The sequence below is a fragment of the Lytechinus variegatus genome, chromosome 9 (assembly GCF_018143015.1).
Source record: "Lytechinus variegatus isolate NC3 chromosome 9, Lvar_3.0, whole genome shotgun sequence".
In the NCBI taxonomy this organism is placed as follows: Eukaryota; Metazoa; Echinodermata; class Echinoidea; order Temnopleuroida; family Toxopneustidae; genus Lytechinus; species Lytechinus variegatus.
The window spans coordinates 8,086,806-8,112,508 of NC_054748.1; the positions used below are offsets into that span (position 1 = coordinate 8,086,806).

The following is a 25,703-nucleotide window of genomic DNA, read 5'->3' on the forward strand; positions in this document are numbered from 1 at the left end:
CTTTTCTCTATCTCTCTCTGTATGTGGGGGTGTGTGCGTGTGTGTGTGTGTCTCTCCCCCTCTATGGCTCTCTCTCTCACCCTACCTCCCTCTTACTCGCATTGTCCTGAAACATCTCGCATATTATTAATCCGATATACAAAAATGATAAGATAATTGCAGTCTTTAAGTTTGTGTTCATATCGTCTCTTTAATTCTTTCCAAATATTTAAATCAGTAATATATCAGATCCCTGCACGAGTATAACACTTCAAAAACACTGGTGTTGATTTAATATATATATTTATATGTCCACACCAGAGAAGTATTGAAACAACACCAGTTTTGAATGAAACCGATGCTGTTTTGATACTAATTGGTGTTGTATAAACACCTATCTGGTGTTAGACCAAAACGAAACTGGTGTTGTCTAACACTTCTCTGGTTTTGACATATATAGATTCCTGGCTGGTGTTAAATCAACACCAGAGTTTTTTGCAGTGTATGATTAATTCCAGCTGGGGGTTAATAGTTAATGATTGGTTTTGTTTTCTTCACGAACATATCTTTTCCAAGCGAATTTAGCTGGATTCTGATTTAATTAAAAAGAGAGAATAATAGTTTTGGCCCTCCCCCCCCCTCTTAGCTGTACAGACCATGAACCAAATATTTTTGGAGGACTAGAAATGGCGTATGGAATGAAAAAAAATAAGAGATAATTATACAAACAATTTCATAGCATTAACGTTTTATTCTTGTTTATCATTGTTTAGAAATTATACTATTCTGCAGTCCAACACAAGTCATTAACATGATATTTTTGTTACTGAACAATTCAACCCCCCCCTTAAAACCCGAAGATGGCCCCACAATGGTCGCTCGATTTTAGTTGACGTCGATGAGGTAGGCGCGTTCGTTTTTCGGGCCTTTTGTTTTATAGCCACAGCCTTTAACCACTCCCCAGATGATCACCATGGAAACGAGCGCCACGATGCCTCCCACAAACATCCTTCTGCTGAACATCCCCCGAGATTCTATTTAAAAGAGGATGAGAGAGAGTGATACAGAGACATAGAATATACAATGGATATTTAAAAGAGAAGAGAAAATGCAAATGGAAAAGCTGATTGCATGCAATAACACTTCTATTCTATTTTAGCTATATAAGTTAACCTTCAATATCAAATATTTTTTCTCATTTTCGTCTTTTATCAAAACATTTTTATTGCCTAATAATAATTATTCATTAATCCATTTATTATCAATTTACTGATTTCTTCTATTATTAATTTACCTTTACGAGCTTTAGGATTATTTCTTTAAATGTCAGATCTATATTTAGTATAATTTTTGCTCATTGATTTATTTATGTATTTTAGTCATTTCTTAGTCCCGGTTATAATAGAGCAAGATGGCACATTAGGGTAGGAGGAATTTTATGTATTACTTCTAGTTCAGTTGTTCAAACTGACAATATGAGGTAGTCAGGTCCTATCCAGAACCTTAACCGTGGGGGCGCTTTTTTCAAAATGGCCGCCAAAATAATAAGTCAACTGACCTTGCACAGAGGCCGCGAAGCCATTGCCTTGACTGAAGATGGACAACGGTCCATAGCTGATGGTGTGTTGGCTTGAACCCGAGCTTGCATCCCGACGCCTTCTCCCACCATCTCCTTGCCCTGCGCAAGATACATCCGACCTAGCAGCGTCCGCTTCCTCGGTGCCACATACCGTTACGTCGCAGTGAATGAAAACCTGGATATCAAAATCAAATTTCGAAGATTTGAATCTCACTGGAGGGACTATGCCTGTTCATCAATGAAATACACGAAATGCTCCTGACTATCAATTTCAAGTTTTAGTTTCATTTAAGAACTATTACTAAATAATTCGATGATACCTAATTTCAGTTTCAAATTTCACTGGACTTTTTTTTTATCTTTGAATTGGGCTTGTCTATAACCAAGCATTATGCGCCATGTATGTAACCCGTCGACAGCGAATTGGCCAAACTCTGTTATGAATTAAATAAAGGGCTCTGTACTCTGAAAAGTGTTGACGCCCTCTACGCTAGTAGATAGATACCTGAGACATGTCAGATTCCTCATTTCGGAAGCGGAATGCACTGAAACAAAATCCTTCTATGTCCCGAGAAACCATATGATTTACTCTGACAGACTGCTCCGCAGGACACCTAAATGTGTAAAATGACAGAAGTGATATTATAAAAACATGAATAATAGTAAATAATAATAATGATGATAATGATAACATTAATATTGATGATGTAAATGTTACTGTAAACGATGCGTTTAACCCACTGAACTAAATAGTTAAGTGACTATAGAGTTCAGTAGTTTGACTTATGACCTAAGATTTGTCCTTGCCTAAGTCAACCCACACACGTACCTAACGCGCCAAAACTAAAAAAAAATCACTGGGTTTTCCAATAAACTTATTTTCCATAGCAAATCAAGTCCAAAGACCAAGCGTAATTAAGGATAGTAAAGCAAAGTAAATTTCGAACTGCGGACATTTAGATAAACTCTAAAGAGGGTGTGTTTCACAAAGATTTGATTGCGATTCAGTTTCGCACTGAAATTCCCAGTTGCATATGAAAAGCATCACCTCATTGCGCACTTCTGTAAAAGCTTAAAAGTGCCACCCAGATGTTCATATATAATCATCCCGTCATGTCTACATCTAATTAGAAGACATGATCAGATGTAGACATGATGAGATCCAAGATCTTGTCATCTGATCATCTCTTCCACAGGATGTAGACACGGCGAGATCCAAGATCTTGTCATCTGATCATCTCTTCCACAGGATGTAGATATGTCAAGATCCAAGATATTGACATCTGACCATCTCTATCACGGGTTGTAGACGTGACAAGATCCAAGATTTTTTCATCTGATCATCTCTATCACGGGATGTAGACATGGCGGGATCTAAGAGGATATAAGAACTTGTCATCTGATCATCTCTCCAACGGGATGTAGACATGACGAGATCCGAGATCTCGTCATCTTATCCTTTTCCCTGAGAGATGTAGACATGACGAGATGATTATATAAACATCTTCGTGGCACTTTAAGCTTCCAGATCAGAGTCGAGTCACTCACGGGGTCACAAGCCTGTTTTGTTACAGAGGTCATTAAAAGAAATAACCTGCTGCAGTGTGAAATGTGATACATTTATCCCGGGACTGTGCCTGGGTAACTTTTCTACTGTGAATGCATTTATAGCGGTGTCGACGTCCCGCGACAGCACCGGGATAAATTTGAAAATCAGTTCGAAGACGGTACAGGTCACACTTAAGCCTTTATGAAACATCCTCAGATAGAAACTGGGAAATGTTTAAGTGAGTAAGAATGATTGTCACCTGCATATGTTAATCTTTCACGAGGTAAAGATAAGTTTTATTGAAAGAAATTAAACTAAAAAGCACAAGACGTGTCACGTACTGGTCATTGATAAGATCCTCACGGGGTGGCACGTCATCAGGACCACCTTCCGTAGCCCAACAAGACTTGATCACGACCCCTACAATTGGTGTAGAGTCCAGGACGACACCGAAGCATATCTCGCTACCAAGCATCACGCGATCCTCCGCCACGACTCCCTCGTCGCCGACGCTCTTCTCGACGTCGAAGCTGAAGTCGGTGAAGCGAGCTATCCGGAGACTGAACATCCCTAGCTCTTTGTCCTCAATGTCGATTTTACTAATCTTGGGCTGAAACTGTCCCGCCAGGATGGAGGCCTTGCTCAAACAACATTCGACTTGGATTTGTTTGTGGTACTCCCTGGTGATAACCGCCCCTGAATCCTTCGCTCCTGGCTTCTCGAAGGTGATGAGATTCCGGAATATGATGTTGTCTTCGTCTTCCTAGATAATAAAAGGGGATATGATTTCGATGCGACCTAAAATAATTTGTTTTCCCTTTAAGACATTTTGGTGACAATATTAAAATGAGTTTGAACAGTATCCAGTAAAATAAAATATGTTTATATGAATAACACATGCGCAGAAGGACTCTGGAAGAAATTAGCCAATTGCTGAGAAATAATCAATATCGGCATGGAATTTCAGCACGATGTGGGGGGGGGGGCTTTTTCCAAGCAATAATAATACTCAAATGCGCCTGACTGCAGGGGCGACGATCCATGTTTCAGATTAGGGGAAGGGAAAAGAATAAGACCAATTGATATTTTATACGTTGAAGAGCTTTTTAGGTATAATGCTTTAATAGTGCTTTTCGATGCTTTGTATTGCACATTATACATTTTCAAAGTTGTCTACATCATTTAGGGCAAATCAATCAGTCTATCACCCACCCCCCCCCCCCATATTTTCATTTTGGCCGATTCCTGCCCCCCTCGCCCGGATCGACGCCTCTGCTAATCTGCATTGGGTGTCTACAGTGTGATTGTTCGTCAGCTAAGATTTTACGATTTTACGAATTTGAGTTAGCATTATGCTAACGTATACCTTGGCACCATAACACAAAGGATAGCCGCTATCCTTTGTGTTATGGTGCCAAGGTATACGTTAGCATAATGCTGCGATTAATAGCAAAATGAGAATACCTATAATCTTACTACATTGCGTAATCTTACAGGAAATTGGTATCTCAAAAATTTCCTAAAATAAAACAGCCTTTCCCCTTTTTAAAACAGACCTGTTCTGTTAAATTGCCAAAAAAAATCCTGTTTTATGAATTTACAGCATGATTCTGTTATTGCTTTCTGCTAAATCTTCTCTTTTTTTTGGAAATTCACATTTTTTAACAGTGTATGTGCAGATGTGATTCGCATTGTTAAAATGCTGAAATTCAATAGCGAGAAAATAATGTCTTACCATGGACACCTTGGCACTGTGATTGTTCACAGTGTGTTCACATACTCACTTTCTGAAGAAGTGAGGTACACTGCTAAAATGCTGAATTCAATAGCGTGAATTCAATTTCAGAATGTAGATACCTCTACACTGTGATTGTTCACAGTGTGTTCACATACTCACTTAATAAAGAAGTGAGGTACACTGCTAAAATGCTGAATTCAATAGCGTGAATTCAATTTCAGAATGTAGATACCTCTACACTGTGATTGTTCACAGTGTGTTCACATACTCACTTAATAAAGAAGTGAGGTACACTGCTAAAATGCTGAATTCAATAGCGTGAATTCAATTTCAGAATGTAGATACCTCTACACTGTGATTGTTCACAGTGTGTTCACATACTCACTTAATAAAGAAGTGAGGTACACTGCTAAAATGCTGAATTCAATAGCGTGAATTCAATTTCAGAATGTAGATACCTCTACACTGTGATTGTTCACAGTGTGTTCACATACTCACTTAATAAAGAAGTAAGGTACACTGCTAAAATGCTGAATTCAATAGCGTGAATTCAATTTCAGAATGTAGATACCTCTACACTGTGATTGTTCACAGTGTGTTCACATACTCACTTAATAAAGAAGTGAGGTACACTGCTAAAATGCTGAATTCAATAGCGTGAATTCAATTTCAGAATGTAGATACCTCTACACTGTGATTGTTCACAGTGTGTTCACATACTCACTTAATAAAGAAGTGAGGTACACTGCTAAAATGCTGAATTCAATAGCGTGAATTCAATTTCAGAATGTAGATACCTCTACACTGTGATTGTTCACAGTGTGTTCACATACTCACTTAATAAAGAAGTGAGGTACACTGCTAAAATGCTGAATTCAATAGCGTGAATTCAATTTCAGAATGTAGATACCTCTACACTGTGATTGTTCACAGTGTGTTCACATACTCACTTAATAAAGAAGTAAGGTACACTGCTAAAATGCTGAATTCAATAGCGTGAATTCAATTTCAGAATGTAGATACCTCTACACTGTGATTGTTCACAGTGTGTTCACATACTCACTTAATAAAGAAGTGAGGTACACTGCTAAAATGCTGAATTCAATAGTGTGAATTCAATTTCAGAATGTAGATACCTCTACACTGTGATTGTTCACAGTGTGTTCACATACTCACTTAATAAAGAAGTGAGGTACACTGCTAAAATGCTGAATTCAATAGCGTGAATTCAATTTCAGACTGTAGATACCTCTACACTGTGATTGTTCACAATGTGTTCACATACTCACTTAATAAAGAAGTGAGGTACACTGCTAAAATGCTGAATTCAATAGTGTGAATTCAATTTCAGAATGTAGATACCTCTACACTGTGATTGTTCACAGTGTGTTCACATACTCACTTAATAAAGAAGTAAGGTACACTGCTAAAATGCTGAATTCAATAGCGTGAATTCAATTTCAGAATGTAGATACCTCTACACTGTGATTGTTCACAGTGTGTTCACATACTCACTTAATAAAGAAGTGAGGTACACTGCTAAAATGCTGAATTCAATAGCGTGAATTCAATTTCAGAATGTTGATACCTCTACACTGTGATTGTTCACAGTGTGTTCACATACTCACTTAATAAAGAAGTAAGGTACACTGCTAAAATGCTGAATTCAATAGCGTGAATTCAATTTCAGAATGTAGATACCTCTACACTGTGATTGTTCACAGTGTGTTCACATACTCACTTAATAAAGAAGTGAGGTACACTGCTAAAATGCTGAATTCAATAGCGTGAATTCAATTTCAGAATGTAGATACCTCTACACTGTGATTGTTCACAGTGTGTTCACATACTCACTTAATAAAGAAGTGAGGTACACTGCTAAAATGCTGAATTCAATAGTGTGAATTCAATTTCAGAATGTAGATACCTCTACACTGTGATTGTTCACAGTGTGTTCACATACTCACTTAATAAAGAAGTGAGGTACACTGCTAAAATGCTGAATTCAATAGCGTGAATTCAATTTCAGAATGTAGATACCTCTACACTGTGATTGTTCACAGTGTGTTCACATACTCACTTAATAAAGAAGTGAGGTACACTGCTAAAATGCTGAATTCAATAGCGTGAATTCAATTTCAGAATGTAGATACCTCTACACTGTGATTGTTCACAGTGTGTTCACATACTCACTTAATAAAGAAGTGAGGTACACTGCTAAAATGCTGAATTCAATAGTGTGAATTCAATTTCAGAATGTAAATACCTCTACACTGTGATTGTTCACAGTGTGTTCACATACTCACTTAATAAAGAAGTAAGGTACACTGCTAAAATGCTGAATTCAATAGCGTGAATTCAATTTCAGAATGTAGATACCTCTACACTGTGATTGTTCACAGTGTGTTCACATACTCACTTAATAAAGAAGTAAGGTACACTGCTAAAATGCTGAATTCAATAGCGTGAATTCAATTTCAGACTGTAGATACCTCTACACTGTGATTGTTCACAATGTGTTCACATACTCACTTAATAAAGAAGTGAGGTACACTGCTAAAATGCTGAATTCAATAGTGTGAATTCAATTTCAGAATGTAGATACCTCTACACTGTGATTGTTCACAGTGTGTTCACATACTCACTTAATAAAGAAGTCAGGTACACTGCTAAAATGCTGAATTCAATAGCGTGAATTCAATTTCAGAATGTAGATACCTCTACACTGTGATTGTTCACAGTGTGTTCACATACTCACTTAATAAAGAAGTAAGGTACACTGCTAAAATGCTGAATTCAATAGCGTGAATTCAATTTCAGAATGTAGATACCTCTACACTGTGATTGTTCACAGTGTGTTCACATACTCACTTAATAAAGATATAAGGTACACTGCTAAAATGCTGAATTCAATAGCGTGAATTCAATTTCAGAATGTAGATACCTCTACACTGTGATTGTTCACAGTGTGTTCACATACTCACTTAATAAAGAAGTGAGGTACACTGCTAAAATGCTGAATTCAATAGCGTGAATTCAATTTCAGAATGTAGATACCTCTACACTGTGATTGTTCACAGTGTGTTCACATACTCACTTAATAAAGAAGTGAGGTACACTGCTAAAATGCTGAATTCAATAGCGTGAATTCAATTTCAGAATGTAGATACCTCTACACTGTGATTGTTCACAGTGTGTTCACATACTCACTTAATAAAGAAGTGAGGTACACTGCTAAAATGCTGAATTCAATAGCGTGAATTCAATTTCAGAATGTAGATACCTCTACACTGTGATTGTTCACAGTGTGTTCACATACTCACTTAATAAAGAAGTAAGGTACACTGCTAAAATGCTGAATTCAATTGCGTGAATTCAATTTCAGAATGTAGATACCTCTACACTGTGATTGTTCACAGTGTGTTCACATACTCACTTAATAAAGAAGTGAGGTACACTGCTAAAATGCTGAATTCAATAGTGTGAATTCAATTTCAGAATGTAGATACCTCTACACTGTGATTGTTCACAGTGTGTTCACATACTCACTTAATAAAGAAGTGAGGTACACTGCTAAAATGCTGAATTCAATAGCGTGAATTCAATTTCAGAATGTAGATACCTCTACACTGTGATTGTTCACAGTGTGTTCACATACTCACTTAATAAAGAAGTGAGGTACACTGCTAAAATACTGAATTCAATAGTGTGAATTCAATTTCAGAATGTAGATACCTCTACACTGTGATTGTTCACAGTGTGTTCACATACTCACTTAATAAAGAAGTGAGGTACACTGCTAAAATGCTGAATTCAATAGCGTGAATTCAATTTCAGAATGTAGATACCTCTACACTGTGATTGTTCACAGTGTGTTCACATACTCACTTAATAAAGAAGTGAGGTACACTGCTAAAATGCTGAATTCAATAGTGTGAATTCAATTTCAGAATGTAGATACCTCTACACTGTGATTGTTCACAGTGTGTTCACATACTCACTTAATAAAGAAGTGAGGTACACTGCTAAAATGCTGAATTCAATAGTGTGAATTCAATTTCAGAATGTAGATACCTCTACACTGTGATTGTTCACAGTGTGTTCACATACTCACTTAATAAAGAAGTAAGGTACACTGCTAAAATGCTGAATTCAATAGCGTGAATTCAATTTCAGAATGTAGATACCTCTACACTGTGATTGTTCACAGTGTGTTCACATACTCACTTAATAAAGAAGTGAGGTACACTGCTAAAATGCTGAATTCAATAGCGTGAATTCAATTTCAGACTGTAGATACCTCTACACTGTGATTGTTCACAATGTGTTCACATACTCACTTAATAAAGAAGTGAGGTACACTGCTAAAATGCTGAATTCAATAGTGTGAATTCAATTTCAGAATGTAGATACCTCTACACTGTGATTGTTCACAGTGTGTTCACATACTCACTTAATAAAGAAGTAAGGTACACTGCTAAAATGCTGAATTCAATAGCGTGAATTCAATTTCAGAATGTAGATACCTCTACACTGTGATTGTTCACAGTGTGTTCACATACTCACTTAATAAAGAAGTAAGGTACACTGCTAAAATGCTGAATTCAATAGCGTGAATTCAATTTCAGAATGTAGATACCTCTACACTGTGATTGTTCACAGTGTGTTCACATACTCACTTAATAAAGAAGTAAGGTACACTGCTAAAATGCTGAATTCAATAGCGTGAATTCAATTTCAGAATGTAGATACCTCTACACTGTGATTGTTCACAGTGTGTTCACATACTCACTTAATAAAGAAGTGAGGTACACTGCTAAAATGCTGAATTCAATAGCGTGAATTCAATTTCAGAATGTAGATACCTGTACACTGTGATTGTTCACAGTGTGTTCACATACTCACTTAATAAAGAAGTAAGGTACACTGCTAAAATGCTGAATTCAATAGCGTGAATTCAATTTCAGAATGTAGATACCTCTACACTGTGATTGTTCACAGTGTGTTCACATACTCACTTAATAAAGAAGTAAGGTACACTGCTAAAATGCTGAATTCAATAGCGTGAATTCAATTTCAGACTGTAGATACCTCTACACTGTGATTGTTCACAGTGTGTTCACATACTCACTTAATAAAGAAGTAAGGTACACTGCTAAAATGCTGAATTCAATAGCGTGAATTCAATTTCAGACTGTAGATACCTCTACACTGTGATTGTTCACAGTGTGTTCACATACTCACTTAATAAAGAAGTAAGGTACACTGCTAAAATGCTGAATTCAATAGCGTGAATTCAATTTCAGACTGTAGATACCTCTACACTGTGATTGTTCACAGTGTGTTCACATACTCACTTAATAAAGAAGTGAGGTACACTGCTAAAATGCTGAATTCAATAGCGTGAATTCAATTTCAGAATGTAGATACCTCTACACTGTGATTGTTCACTGTGTGTTCACATACTCACTTAATAAAGAAGTAAGGTACACTGCTAAAATGCTGAATTCAATAGCGTGAATTCAATTTCAGAATGTAGATACCTCTACACTGTGATTGTTCACAATGTGTTCACATACTCACTTAATAAAGAAGTGAGGTACACTGCTAAAATGCTGAATTCAATAGTGTGAATTCAATTTCAGAATGTAGATACCTCTACACTGTGATTGTTCACAGTGTGTTCACATACTCACTTAATAAAGAAGTAAGGTACACTGCTAAAATGCTGAATTCAATAGCGTGAATTCAATTTCAGAATGTAGATACCTCTACACTGTGATTGTTCACAGTGTGTTCACATACTCACTTAATAAAGAAGTAAGGTACACTGCTAAAATGCTGAATTCAATAGCGTGAATTCAATTTCAGACTGTAGATACCTCTACACTGTGATTGTTCACAGTGTGTTCACATACTCACTTAATAAAGAAGTAAGGTACACTGCTAAAATGCTGAATTCAATAGCGTGAATTCAATTTCAGAATGTAGATACCTCTACACTGTGATTGTTCACAGTGTGTTCACATACTCACTTAATAAAGAAGTAAGGTACACTGCTAAAATGCTGAATTCAATAGCGTGAATTCAATTTCAGAATGTAGATACCTCTACACTGTGATTGTTCACAGTGTGTTCACATACTCACTTAATAAAGAAGTGAGGTACACTGCTAAAATGCTGAATTCAATAGTGTGAATTCAATTTCAGAATGTAGATACCTCTACACTGTGATTGTTCACAGTGTGTTCACATACTCACTTAATAAAGAAGTGAGGTACACTGCTAAAATGCTGAATTCAATAGCGTGAATTCAATTTCAGAATGTAGATACCTCTACACTGTGATTGTTCACAGTGTGTTCACATACTCACTTAATAAAGAAGTGAGGTACACTGCTAAAATGCTGAATTCAATAGTGTGAATTCAATTTCAGAATGTAGATACCTCTACACTGTGATTGTTCACAGTGTGTTCACATACTCACTTAATAAAGAAGTGAGGTACACTGCTAAAATGCTGAATTCAATAGCGTGAATTCAATTTCAGAATGTAGATACCTCTACACTGTGATTGTTCACAGTGTGTTCACATACTCACTTAATAAAGAAGTAAGGTACACTGCTAAAATGCTGAATTCAATAGCGTGAATTCAATTTCAGAATGTAGATACCTCTACACTGTGATTGTTCACAATGTGTTCACATACTCACTTAATAAAGAAGTGAGGTACACTGCTAAAATGCTGAATTCAATAGTGTGAATTCAATTTCAGAATGTAGATACCTCTACACTGTGATTGTTCACAGTGTGTTCACATACTCACTTAATAAAGAAGTCAGGTACACTGCTAAAATGCTGAATTCAATAGCGTGAATTCAATTTCAGAATGTAGATACCTCTACACTGTGATTGTTCACAGTGTGTTCACATACTCACTTAATAAAGAAGTGAGGTACACTGCTAAAATGCTGAATTCAATAGCGTGAATTCAATTTCAGAATGTAGATACCTCTACACTGTGATTGTTCACAGTGTGTTCACATACTCACTTAATAAAGAAGTGAGGTACACTGCTAAAATGCTGAATTCAATAGCGTGAATTCAATTTCAGAATGTAGATACCTCTACACTGTGATTGTTCACAGTGTGTTCACATACTCACTTAATAAAGAAGTGAGGTACACTGCTAAAATGCTGAATTCAATAGCGTGAATTCAATTTCAGAATGTTGATACCTCTACACTGTGATTGTTCACAGTGTGTTCACATACTCACTTAATAAAGAAGTGAGGTACACTGCTAAAATGCTGAATTCAATAGCGTGAATTCAATTTCAGAATGTAGATACCTCTACACTGTGATTGTTCACAGTGTGTTCACATACTCACTTAATAAAGAAGTAAGGTACACTGCTAAAATGCTGAATTCAATAGCGTGAATTCAATTTCAGAATGTTGATACCTCTACACTGTGATTGTTCACAGTGTGTTCACATACTCACTTAATAAAGAAGTAAGGTACACTGCTAAAATGCTGAATTCAATAGTGTGAAGTCAATTTCAGACTGTGAACACCTCTACAGAGTGGCTATGTGTGAAGCTGTTTTTCACACTTTTGAAATTCGAATTCAGTACAAGAGTTAAAGATAAAAAGGATTTCTTACTCTGGACACCACTGTGTGTTCACATTGTGACTAAGTGAACAGATTATGCGCTGTTAAAGGACAAGTCCACCCCAACAAAAATTTGATTTGAATAAAAAGAGAAAAATTCAACAAGCATAACACTGAAAATTTTATCAAAATCGGATGTAAAATAAGAAAGTTATGACATTTTAAAGTTTCGCTTCATTTCACAAAACAGTGATACGCACATCTCGGTCGGTATGTAAATGATGGAACTAATGACATCACTCACTCACTATTTCTTTTGTATTTTATTATATGAAATATTTTTATTTTCTCGTCATTGTCATGTGAAATGAAGTTTCATTCCTCCCTGAACACGTGGAATTCCATTATTTTAACATTTTGTACTTCAGGCAAGGAGGTCCTAATCATCAAATCCTTAAAAAAATGAAATATTGTATAATTCAAACAATAAAAAACAAAAGAAATAGTGAGTGAGTGACGTCATCAACTCTCTCATTTGGATGTAACAGGCTCGTTCATATAACCATTTTGTTAGAAATAAGCGAAACATTGAAATGTCATAACTTATTTTACATCCGATTTTGATGACATTTTTAGCATTGTGTTTGTCTGATTTTTCTCTATTTATTCAAATCAACATTTTTCTGAGGTGGACTTGACCTTTAAAACGCTCAAATCCAATAGTGTGAACCCACAGTGAGATATACAGAGGCACGCTGTGTTCTATGCAGCAGGGAAAATTCAAAATCAACGGGTTGTGTGGTCCAGTGGTTAGAGCATTGGACTCATAATCACCGGGTTGTGAGTTCAAATCCCTATTCTGCCATTGTCTCCACTTTTATTTATCAAAAAAGGCACAAGAGTAATATCTGTTGTCTATAAGGTCAGCCACTATGACTGATTAACCTAGACGTAAAATGTTTCCTAGGTAATTGGTTATATACCAGCTTGGCGTTTACCAGTAAAACGCTCAGTGTCCTGTCGAGTTCCTATGGGGGTTACCATAAACAGAAACATAAATGTACTAACCCGCAGGGTGGTGCCGCAATTATCAAACGTTGTTGACAACTCGAGATGGTAATTATCAAAGACCCTGGCGGTGCATCCCTCAGACCAGGAATTCAAATGGATTTCCTCTAGTATACTGTTCATTGGTAGAAGACGTTCATCCAGGACAACAGTCATCGAGGTACTATCACATCGGACAAAGGATACTGGAAATAAAATGGAGGGGTTCCCCGAAAAAAAAAAATATATATATATAAATGTTATATATTATATATTTTACAGTTTCACGTATTGACTTCCATGATGACAAAATATCGATTACAGTTTAAAGGTCAAGTCCACCTCAGAAAAATGTTAATTCGAATCAATAGAGAAAATCAGATAAGCTCAATGTTGAAAATTTCATCAAAAGGATGTAAATTAAGAAAGTTGTGACATTTTAAAGTTTCGCTTATTTTTACGAAAGAGTTATATGCACAATTTAGTCACATACTGCTGAGAGAATCGATGATGCCCCTCACTCAATATTTCTTTTTTTATTGTTTGAATTATACAATATTTCAATTTTTACAGATTAGACAATAAGGACCAACTTGACTGAACCACAGAATGTTAAACAATGGTAATTCCACATGTTCAATGAGAAATAAAATTTGTTTCCCAAGACAATTAGAAGAAAATTTGAATATTTCATATGATAAAATACAGAAGAAATAATGAGTAAGTGTTGTGCTTGTCGGATGTTATTTTTTTATTATTCAAATCAACTTTCTGTAAGGGTGGACTTATCATTTAACTCCTTCCGAAAACGTAACACGACTAATATATACATATACGATGTATATGGGAATATTATGGGAAGGTTCTAACTATGGAACATGGCTATTCAGTGTCTTGCAGTAACATAAAAAATAGGGAATGAGATTTTTTTTAGTGTTACATTCCTGTCTGATTTCTTATTTATGTAGACCAGTATGCGATTTTGTTAATGACTATGATTTCACAAACTTGATCTTACTTTATTTTCCTGTACACTATCTTTAAAAGGAAAACGTAGCGATGAAAGGGAAAATATGTCTGTTGCCAATTTAGAGTATAATATTTCATCAAATGGGCCTCAAATAATTCATTGTCCTAAATTAGCATCCAGAAAATGAAGTTTAATTGAATTTCAATACACACTCACATTTATCTTCACAAATGATACCCGCGTAGCCTGGCAAACACTTGCACTGCGCATGCTCACAGATCCCTCCATTGTGACAAGGGTGGATGTCGCAAGGAACCCCGCCTGCGAATGAAACAAACAAACGTATGCATGTAGGAACGATAATGGTCCGTATCCAGTCCATCGATATAAAAAAAATAAACTGGATAGAGCTCGTTGTATGCTACAGCACTCATGACTATGAAGCTACTGGAATCGTTACAAGAGAGGACGATTCGTGGTGAAATCGCAAGGCGCGATAGCGCACTGTTTCTACTCCACGAACCGTCCTCTCTGTTACGATGCCCACTTTAGCGTAAATAATTCACTTCAAGAAAATAGAAAGATACGGGATGAAACTTTGGAACCTGAACTATTGAACGAAGACAGCGGTAAACAATTTGCTCTCCTTGTAGGTGCACTTACTGCTGGTTTTAAAAAAAGATTTTCTTTAAATGCGTTTTCTGCCAAACTAACTTTTGCATCGAAGTGCGCAGAGAGGACGATTCGTGGTGTGTGCGACGATATGTATAGATAAATCATACGATTTGTTTGCATTAGTAGAACTTTTAACAGGAGTCAAATCAATATTCAGTAGTTCGTATCAAAATTGTAAGAGTCGCTCATCAGTATTAAGCCCTCCACTGGTTGTAGTGTTGCCATAATAATATTCAATAATATGCCCATACTGGAAAGTGGTCTGATATATCTGAATAAATCAGTCCACTCAGAATGTCATTTTGTAGCTGTATTGGGGGGTTTGGTAAATGAAGGAAACATTCAAAGAAAATACATTGAGTTCAAGGAATCAGTTGATAGTGTAATTTCTATGTTCTTGATTTCGTCGTGCATCGTAGACCGAAAACTCCCTAGTGTCTCTGACAACGGTTTACAATGGATGGACACATTTATGTAAAAGCTGTTCACGTTTATGTAGATCTTTTTTCACATTTCATACATTTTGACACAACAGTATAAAATGAATTTATCAATCATATTCTATGGTGAAATAATAAAAGTCATAGCATGAGAAGGTCAGTCACAGGAGACAGGATTGCCCCAAAGGAGGGGGAGCACATTTTCCAAAGGAAAAATTTGACAAACCAAAAATAGGGAGTTTTCACCCAAAATTAAGAACATTCGTCCATGAAAAAATTGAAAAGCAAAAAAAAAAAGTCCTCACTTTCAAAAGGGGAGGGGCACACCTGTATATTAACCGCAATATTACATTATAAACTTTAATTCTACCTCTCAAAAGGGGGACGGGCCGGCTTTATCCCCCCCCCCCCCCCCTAGATCCGCCAGTGGACAGTCATAAGTAAAATGGCTTTAAAAAGAACGCCATTCCGTTAGAATGAAACTCATCACACTAATAAAGTTTTAAAAAATTGATATATATTATCTTTATGAATATCATACTATATTGATTGGATTCATGTACTTTCAGGGTCTTATTCCAAACTTAAAGGGGAATGAAACCTTTGGAACAAATAGGCTTGTGTCAAAACAGAAAAATCAAAGAATAAGAACAATGAAAGTTTGAGAAAAATCGGACAAATAATGAGGAAGTTATGAGCATTTGAATATTGCAATCACTAATGCCATGGAGATCCTCCCATTGGCAATACGGCAAGGATGTGTGATGTCACATGTGAACATCTTGCCCTTTGATGGACTATAAAATACCCCAAAAATGTCTCTTTTTTGCTTTTTCTTATGGTGATACAAACTCTTAATCCAAGATGTATTTTTTTTTGAAAATCTGTATTACATGCTCTCCTATAGACAGAACACATGATCTACTGACAGATGTGATAAAAGAGGCAGTTTCAGTGAAATATACTAAAGTAATGGGGAGAGTTGTTCTCAAGTGACATCACACATCTTTATCGCATTGACAATGTGAGGATCTACATAGCAATAGTGATCGCAATATTCAAATGCTAACTTTCTCATTATTTGTCTGATTTTTCTCAAACTTTCGTTGATCTGTTTCTTTGATTTTTCTGTTTTCACACAAGCTATAATTTTTCAAAGGTTTCATTTTCCTTTAATGTCTTCATATTTCTCTCACAACAATCAATGCTCGTAGTTCAAATCTGATACATTTGTAGGTTCATAATATGCTGTCTCAGAAGTCGATGTCATAGTTAACGGTTATATGGCATTCCCTCCCCAGTCAGCCAGTGATGTTATTGAATGTAAAACATTATTGCATTTTAAGTCCGGGGGGCCACTTACATTGACGAGTGGATACCATGCGCGACCAAAAAAACACGTAAAAAGGATGTCTTTTTCACGATAGGGCACGTTACGTACGTAACGTGATAAGGGTGTCAAAAACACAAAAATAATGAAAAAAAATGGTATCTATTTCGCTAAGAATATTACGTGTTTAGGGTCGAATTTGCGGGGGTGATAAAACAAAGTTAAAATGTTTTATAAAGGATGTCCTTTTTGCCCCAACACTTCGTGTTTAGAGTCCGATTTGCGCGAGGTGTAGAAGGTGGGGTCTTCCTAAACCAAAGTACTGTAAAGCCGACGACGAAGGACCCGTAACAATAAAACATTCCTGTACTTGTTTAAAGGGTTCATTTCAGGGAACATTTGCCAAGAGTATCGTTTTGTTTCCAATACTTGTTAAGGGTAGGGTTTCACACGTCAATACTTGTTAAGGGTGCATTTTCAGAATATGGATATTACGTGTTTAGGGTGCTTTTTGAGACCCCATGGTCGCGCATGGTATCCACTTGTGAATGGAAGTGCCCCCCCCCTGACATTTTAAGAGGGCATTGAAATATTATTTTTAATCTCTTCACATTAATTGAGCACTGTTACAATGTCTACCATTTATCTATTTACATTAATATATAACTAACTTTATCTTGGCATCTTCTTCCCCTGTCGACTGATGGGTGTGCCATGTGTGGGGTGAGTTTGTTTATGTATCAGGATGTACGTGAGGATGTTCAAAACCAATGTAGGATTATATTTTCCATATGTTTTCGTACAATAGAGGGGTATAAAAAATTGAAGATTATCACATGCCTGTAACACATGTATTTGAGTGAACTTGTCCCATCAAAGCCTTTTCTTTCAGTTATCTCATTTCATATTTTTATGTATCTGTATTAATTAGCATATTATGTGATTATCATCTATCTTATACTTTGTGAATATCTTTTTATCGAAATGAAATAAATGGATTCAATCAATTTTAAAAAAAATTACAGAAGAAAACGGCTGGCTAAACGTATAGAAGTTCGGCATACACTGACACACATCCAGGGTCCGTAACACAAAGGTTAGCAATTAATAGTACGCTCGATTTTCACGATTGGTTGTACATTGTAGTCAATGGAATTAATCGTAGAAAAATGTTCTATGATCATTACTAAGCTTTGTGTTACGGGTTTATTTTTTTATTTTTGGTGTGTACGTGTGTGTTCTCGCTAACACCAATATACATTGTCGGTGATAGAACTTGGAGTAGACAGTAGACGAAGTGAATCCAAATTCCATACAGTTCTGACAATAGATGTGATACAACCGAGAATCGTACCTCATTCATATCGTTTGCGTATATATCTGCGATTGCTCGGACTATGTGAAGGCCCTTCCATCGGAATTTATTAAAGTGAGTTTTATTTTTTCAATCCGTCTTGTAATCACATTACAACACGTATGTTAATAGGCTATGTATCAACTCAGCGGAGCGTGCCATTGAAAAGCCTTTTCGCCGAGCAATCACTTCGCTCAATCTCCAAAAATCCTAATAAAAAACTATAAAAATATAAAAACTAATTAAAAACTAACTAGTCCAGGATAGGCCCCATAGAAAATTGACCAAACCTTTTTTTTATAATTATATACAGTATTTTTTATGGTTTCTTGTCAATAAGAGTGTGCTGATTACGAATCTGAATTATAATAATAATATAGGATATTTATATTGCGCACATATCCACCTTGTTAAGTGCTCAAGGCGCTCCTATATTATCCGGCTAAGCTAGGCGTTCATTGCGCACACAGCTTCTTAAGGAATTACTTCCTACCGGTACCCATTTACCTCACCTGGGTTGAGTGCAGCACATTGTGGATCAGTTTCTTGCTGAAGGAAATTACGCCATGGCTGGGATTCGAACCCACGACCCTCTGTTTCAAAGTCCGAAGACTAATCCACTGGGCCACAACGCTCCATTATTATGCTACTCGAGTACTCGTGAAATCTTGAGCATTTTCCGCAAATCGGCAAAATTCGATATGGCCGCCATATTATGCAATTATATCCATGAAAATCATAAAGATGTATGTCAAGTGTGATAAATAATGTTTTTTATATTCAAAATGGCCGCCATAGGCCCTATATTTACTATGCACAATGCGAACGGAGAAACTAATTTTCACAAGAGTAAGAACCACGAAATGCATATAATTGTGATCTACGAGTAAAATATTGTCTCAAAACATGTTTTTCTAGCGGAATATATCATTTCAGTACTTGTTTATTACTGTACTTGTTTAGGGGTTCATTTCAGGGAACATTTGCCAAGAGTATCGTTTTGTTTCCAATACTTGTTAAGGGTAGGGTTTCACACGTCAATACTTGTTAAGGGGTGCATTTTCAGAATATGGATATTACGTGTTTAGGGTGCTTTTTGAGACCCCATGGTCGCGCATGGTATCCACTTGTGAATGGAAGTGCCCCCCCCCCCTGACATTTTAAGAGGGCATTGAAATATTATTTTTAATCTCTTCACATTAATTAAGCACTGTTACAATGTCCACCATTTATCTATTTACATTAATATATAACTAACTTTATCTTGGCATCTTATTCCCCTGTTGACTGATGGGTGTGCCATGTGTGGGGTGAGTTTGTTTATGTATCAGGATGTACGTGAGGATGTTCAAAACCAATGTAGGATTATATTTTCCATATGTTTTCGTACAATAGAGGGGTATAAAAAATTGAAGATTATCACATGCCTGTAACACATGTATTTGAGGGAACTTGTCCCATCAAAGCCTTTTCTTTCAGTTATCTCATTTCATTTCATATTTTATGTATCTGTATTAATTAGCATATTATGTGATTATCATCTATCTTATACTTTGTGAATATCTTTTTATCGAAATGAAATAAATGGATTCAATCAATTTCAAAATAAATTACAGAAGAAAACGGCTGGCTAAACGTATAGAAGTTCGGCATACACTGACACACATCCAGGGTCCGTAACACAAAGGTTAGCAATTAATAGTACGCTCGATTTTCACGATTGGTTGTACATTGTAGTCAATGGAATTAATCGTAGAAAAATGTTCTATGATCATTACTAAGCTTTGTGTTACGGGTTTATTTTTTTATTTTTGGTGTTTACGTGTGTGTTCTCGCTAACACCAATATACATTGTCGGTGATAGAACTTGGAGTAGACAGTAGACGAAGTGAATCCAAATTCCATACAGTTCTGACAATAGATGTGATACAACCGAGAATCGTACCTCATTCATATCGTTTGCGTATATATCTGCGATTGCTCGGACTATGTGAAGGCCCTTCCGTCGGAATTTATTAAAGTGAGTTTTATTTTTTCAATCCGTCTTGTAATCACATTACAACACGTATGTTAATAGGCTATGTATCAACTCAGCGGAGCGTGCCATTGAAAAGCCTTTTCGCCGAGCAATTGCTTCGCTCAATCTCCAAAAATCCTAAAAACTAATTAAAAACTAACTAGTCCAGGATAGGCCCCATACATGCCATAGAAAATTGACCAAACCTTTTTTTTCATAATTATATACAGTATTTTTTATGGTTTCTTGTCAATAAGAGTGTGCTGATTACGAATCTGAATTATAATAATAATATAGGATATTTATATTGCGCACATATCCACCTTGTTAAGTGCTCAAGGCGCTCCTATATTATCCGGCTAAGCTAGGCGTTCATTGCGCACACAGCTTCTTAAGGAATTACTTCCTACCGGTACCCATTTACCTCACCTGGGTTGAGTGCAGCACATTGTGGATCAGTTTCTTGCTGAAGGAAATTACGCCATGGCTGGGATTCGAACCCACGACCCTCTGTTTCAAAGTCCGAAGACTAATCCACTGGGCCACAACGCTCCATTATTATGCTACTCGAGTACTCGTGAAATCTTGAGCATTTTCCGCAAATCGGCAAAATTCGATATGGCCGCCATATTATGCAATTATATCCATGAAAATCATAAAGATGTATGTCAAGTGTGATAAATAATGTTTTTTATATTCAAAATGGCCGCCATAGGCCCTATATTTACTATGCACAATGCGAACGGAGAAATTAATTTTCACAAGAGTAAGAACCACGAAATGCATATAATTGTGATCTACGAGTAAAATATTGTCTCAAAACATGTTTTCTAGCGGAATATATCATTTATTTGTCATGCCTGAGATAAGTGCTGTATTGTGAAATTCAAAATGGCCCCTGTACGCCCTAACAGTATTATCTACAATGTAAATGGGGGCATATAATGTGGTAAGAATTTGGATTTGCTTGACTTATGAAATCCATATAATCCTGTTGTATGAAAACATTATTTTATTTTTTTGAAGTACAGCATTTCTTCTGCCATGTAAGTGACGAATGTTCTATTTTGACATTCACAATAGCCGCTACTAGCCTTTATTATGTAACATGCGTATAGGAAATCTAATTTTCACAAGAGTTAGAATAATAAAATACATTTGTGATGTATTAGTAAAAATATTGTCTTCAACATGATTTCTCTCTAAATACATCACGTATTGGTCATGGATGTAATAAATAATGTACTTTGACATTTCAGATGGCTGCCATAGGTCCTGAAAGTATTATGTACATTTTAACTGGGGACATCAAACTTTGACAGAATTTTGCTTTGCTACCAATAAATATTGCATATAATTGTGATGTAAGAGTGAAATATTATCTATAACCATTGTCTCTAAAGTAATGCTATATACCATATCTTGCGTAATTAGGTGATAAATACTACGTTTTGTAATGATAGCCGCCGGAGGCCCTCATCGTATTGTATACAATTTGAATGGGGACATATAATTTTCACACAGGGGCATATGGGGGCTATTCTGAATTTTAGTAAATATAGCATTTATAACCTTAATTACATAAGATATATGATATATAGTAGTAAAAATTATGTTTTCAGACAATATTTCACTCACAAACTCCATTTAGCAAAGCAAAGCCGAAATCTTCTAAAGGTTAGTCCCTATACACGTGAGGGCCTGTAGCGGCCATTTTGACTTTCAAAACACAGTATTTATCACCTACTTTGCAGAAGAAATGATATATCTTGTTTCTCATAGATCACAATTACTTGCATTTATGATGCTCACTCTTGTGAAAATTGGTTTCTCAATTCGCATTTGACATGATACAGTATTTAACACAAACTTGAAACCGGAATGATATATTTCGTTAACAAGTGGAATGCCTCTGGCCGTCTCACCTGCATCACGCAGTTCAATATAGCAGCAGTGCTGACTTTGAAAACTACTCTAACTCGCACAAGATGTTTAGTGATACATGGTTACTCTTATGTCCACTTTTTATGAACTAGACCAATAAACTTACAGAGATATGATGGTTATTCAACAAAAAACCCAACATGGCCAAAGTTCATTGACCTTACATGACCTTTGACCTTGATCATGTGACCTGAAACTCGCACAGGATGTTCAGTGATACTTGATTACTCTTATGTACAAGTTTCATGAATCAGATCCATAAACTTTCAAAGTTAGGATGGTAATTCAACAGATAACCCAATTCGGCCAAAGTTCATTGACCTTTGACCTTGGTCATGTGACCTGAAACGCGCACAGGATGTTCAGTGATACTTGATTACTTTAATGTCCAAGTTTAATGAACTAGATCAATAAACTTTCAAAGTTATGATGGTAATTCAACAGATACCCACAATTCGGCCAAAGTTCATTGACCCTAAATGACCTTTGACCTTAATCATGAGACCTGAAACTTGCACAAAATGTTCAGTGATGCTTGGTTACTATTATTTACAAGTTTCATGAATCAGATCCATAAACTTTCAAAGTTATGATGGGAATTCAACAGATACCCCCAATTCGGCCATAGTTCATTGACCCTAAATGACCTTTGACCTTGGTCATGTGACGTGAAACTCATGCAGGATGTTCAGTGATACTTGATTAACCTTATGGCCAAGTTTCATGAACTAGGTTCATATATTTTCTAAGTTATGATGACATTTCAAAAACTTAACCTCAGGTTAAGATTTCGATGTTGATTCCTCCAACATGGTCTAAGTTCATTGACCCTAAATGACCTTTGACCTTGGTCATGTGACATGAAACTCTAATAGGATGTTCAGTAATACTTGATTAACCTTATGGCCAAGTTTCATGAACTAGGTCCATATACTTTCTAAGTTATGATGTCATTTCAAAAACTTAACCTCAGGTTAAGATTTGATGTTGACGCTGCCGCCGCCGCCGCCGTCGCCGTCGAAAAAGCGGCGCCTATAGTCTCACTCTGCTATGCAGGTGAGACAAAAATTATGTTTTTAGACAGTATTCCATTTTTTCATCACATATACTTGCATTTTAGTGTTCACTCTTATTATTTCTTTGGTCCTCTTTCTCATTGTAAATAATACTGTTAGGGTCTTTGCTAGCCATTTTAATATCAAAATACAGCATTCATTTGTGTTTAGTCAGTATTCCACTCGTTTATCATAATAATGATAAGCATCTTAGGGCTCAATCTTGTGATTTTTCTATGAACATACGTGATAGGGTTATCCGTCTTTTGTCATAAAAAGGTTTATGATAAAGGGGGATAATCCGATAAAAAAGTACAGTGAAAAGAAAATTGGACAAGGAATAAGAAAATAACGGGTTTTTATGAAATCACTAGACCATACAAATTTAAATAATTGCAATTTGGTATTAAAGTTAACACAGCCCGATATACTCAAGTCGAATATGCTAAAATTAGAATCATTATCTTGATTTTAATGTTGTAATATTATCATTTCCTTTAAATTTCTTCTATTTTTAAGGTATTAATTGAGTAAACCATGGAACGAATCGATGTCGACACCCTCTGCAGGGACGCCAAGGGTAACTATTATAACATTCATATGACAAAGCACACCCAAGGTCCCCTCCTAGAAGTTTTAGATAGTATCCGTAATTTCATCTTCGATACAGCCATTAGTGGTACTGACATCATATGGACGGGTTGGGAGGAAGTGATGCCGGGCGACTTCGTATACTGGATTCATCCTGGAAGCCACCTGTATGTTTTCTTAGACGCGGAGGCGGCTCAACATACTTACAACTCCCTCTGCTTTACCAGGAACGGCAACCAGATTACTATTACCAACTTTGGCCCGTTCGGTTGGAATAAGGGTTGCACACAAAAGTTCTCAAAAAAAGGCGGTGAGCTGGTCGCAAGGGATCAGCTGCATGATGAGGCCGTTGTGGCTGCAACAATTGCTGCAAAGGAGGGGCTAAAGTATTTAACTAAAGATGAGCCAGTTCTTAGATTCGCATCGGGAATGATCTTCAGTGCATTGCGTGCAAGCGATGGCGATTTAGCAGGAGCCGGTTTAGAAGCTTCTGCTGCAGCGGCTCCGCTTGTGTTAGGTAAAGGAACTGCCGCATCTCACGTAACTAACATGTTTGAAACCGCGCTTTTAATGAAAGACCTCTACGACGCCATGAAGTAAGTCAAAGGGCAAACATGAGTATTAAAAACCCCATTCACTCACATGTTAAATCACAGCTCATCAAAAAAATCAATCCCTTGTTAGATTTTGTTTTAATTTACTGACATTAGTCACAATGAATAGCCCAGCAAAAATAGATATGTTAAAGGTAAATGCTAATTTTGTTAACGATATCAAAATGAGTTCGTACAGAATCCAATGAAATGACCACCAAAGTGTCTGTTAGTATGAATAAAACGCATGTGCCAAAGGATTCTGGAAGAAATTGTGTAATATTGCTGAGAAATCAGCAAATAAGCACAGGATTCGGGTAGAGCGTCGGGCCCGACGCTCTAAGCAATAATTATACATTGTCCCATGAGCGCTTATCTGTGTTGGGGATCTTCAGCGTAGATTTCAAGATTTCACAAAGTTCAGTTAATGTAACTGTACCAGATCTAGATCCTCGATGATATACTGACAATTAAGCCTTGTTTTACAGACTTTCTCATGAAATCAGTGTTTACTGCAACTACTGGAATTTCTCTTTAATCCGGTTCTTGTCCAGCTCAAACAAAAGTTAAATGCCCTGAAATAAGACTAACTAATATTTTGGTCACTTCACTAAGAGAAAAACCGGAACAGCATTATGGATACTAATAATTAAAATGAAATACAAAAATGCAGTCTAGCCTCCTAAAATAATTTATATTACGAACCGTGATTTGATATGATATTTTTCGTGTTCCTGTATATCCGTAATATTTGTTGTGAGTGCCGGGGCTAGAATCTGGAGACTATTGATCTCGCTCTTTTTTCAATTTTTATTTCTTTCTTTCTTTCTCTTTTTAACTATACATTCAAATGGATTCATGCTCTAATTTATACCATGCTGTATTTGTGTTTTGTTTATATTGTTCATACGGATATGAAATAGGAGGCTTCATTCGACAAGATTCGCTTTTTAGCAGCTTCCTCCGTTTCCGACCTGATACATGTTTATCTTGATTATTATACATATAAAATTTCCTTGTTTTATTGATTATAATTATATCAAGATGTATATGTAACAAAAGTTATTGTAAATGATTGTTGGAAATGGAAAATAAAATAAATGAAATGAAAGGCCCTAATTATGACAAACTAGGAAAAAAATAATTTTTTCCCCTCCACAGGGATTTTATTGATTTGATTTGATTTGATTTATTGTTTTTTTTTTCTGCATCCATGGAACATTCGTA

General features: G+C 36.2%; 2 protein-coding genes across 3 annotated transcripts in view; one reads left to right on the forward strand and one right to left on the reverse strand.

Annotated features, from left to right (window-relative positions):
* Positions 1-705: 705 nt before the first annotated feature.
* The window catches only part of LOC121421775 (zona pellucida sperm-binding protein 1-like), a 38,188-nt gene continuing 13,190 nt past the window's right edge, over positions 706-25,703 (reverse strand). The window contains exons 6-11 of the mRNA XM_041616574.1: positions 14,694-14,798; positions 13,529-13,713; positions 3,449-3,870; positions 2,064-2,172; positions 1,538-1,733; positions 706-1,013 (exon numbers count right to left, since the gene is read on the reverse strand). Of these exons, the coding sequence (XP_041472508.1) occupies positions 865-1,013; positions 1,538-1,733; positions 2,064-2,172; positions 3,449-3,870; positions 13,529-13,713; positions 14,694-14,798 (1,166 nt within the window). The 3' untranslated portion in view covers positions 706-864. The remainder of the gene's footprint in view (positions 1,014-1,537; positions 1,734-2,063; positions 2,173-3,448; positions 3,871-13,528; positions 13,714-14,693; positions 14,799-25,703) is intronic.
* LOC121421776 lies at positions 17,981-24,536 on the forward strand. Of its 2 annotated transcripts, none has more exons than XM_041616576.1 (2): positions 17,981-18,351; positions 23,812-24,536. In XM_041616576.1, exon 2 carries the CDS (start codon positions 23,830-23,832, stop codon positions 24,481-24,483), a length of 654 nt encoding a protein of 217 aa, XP_041472510.1. In that variant the 5' UTR covers positions 17,981-18,351; positions 23,812-23,829; the 3' UTR covers positions 24,484-24,536. The 2 variants fall into 2 exon arrangements, with proteins under 2 accessions (XP_041472510.1, XP_041472509.1); XM_041616575.1 differs by lacking the exon at positions 17,981-18,351 and adding an exon at positions 20,107-20,296.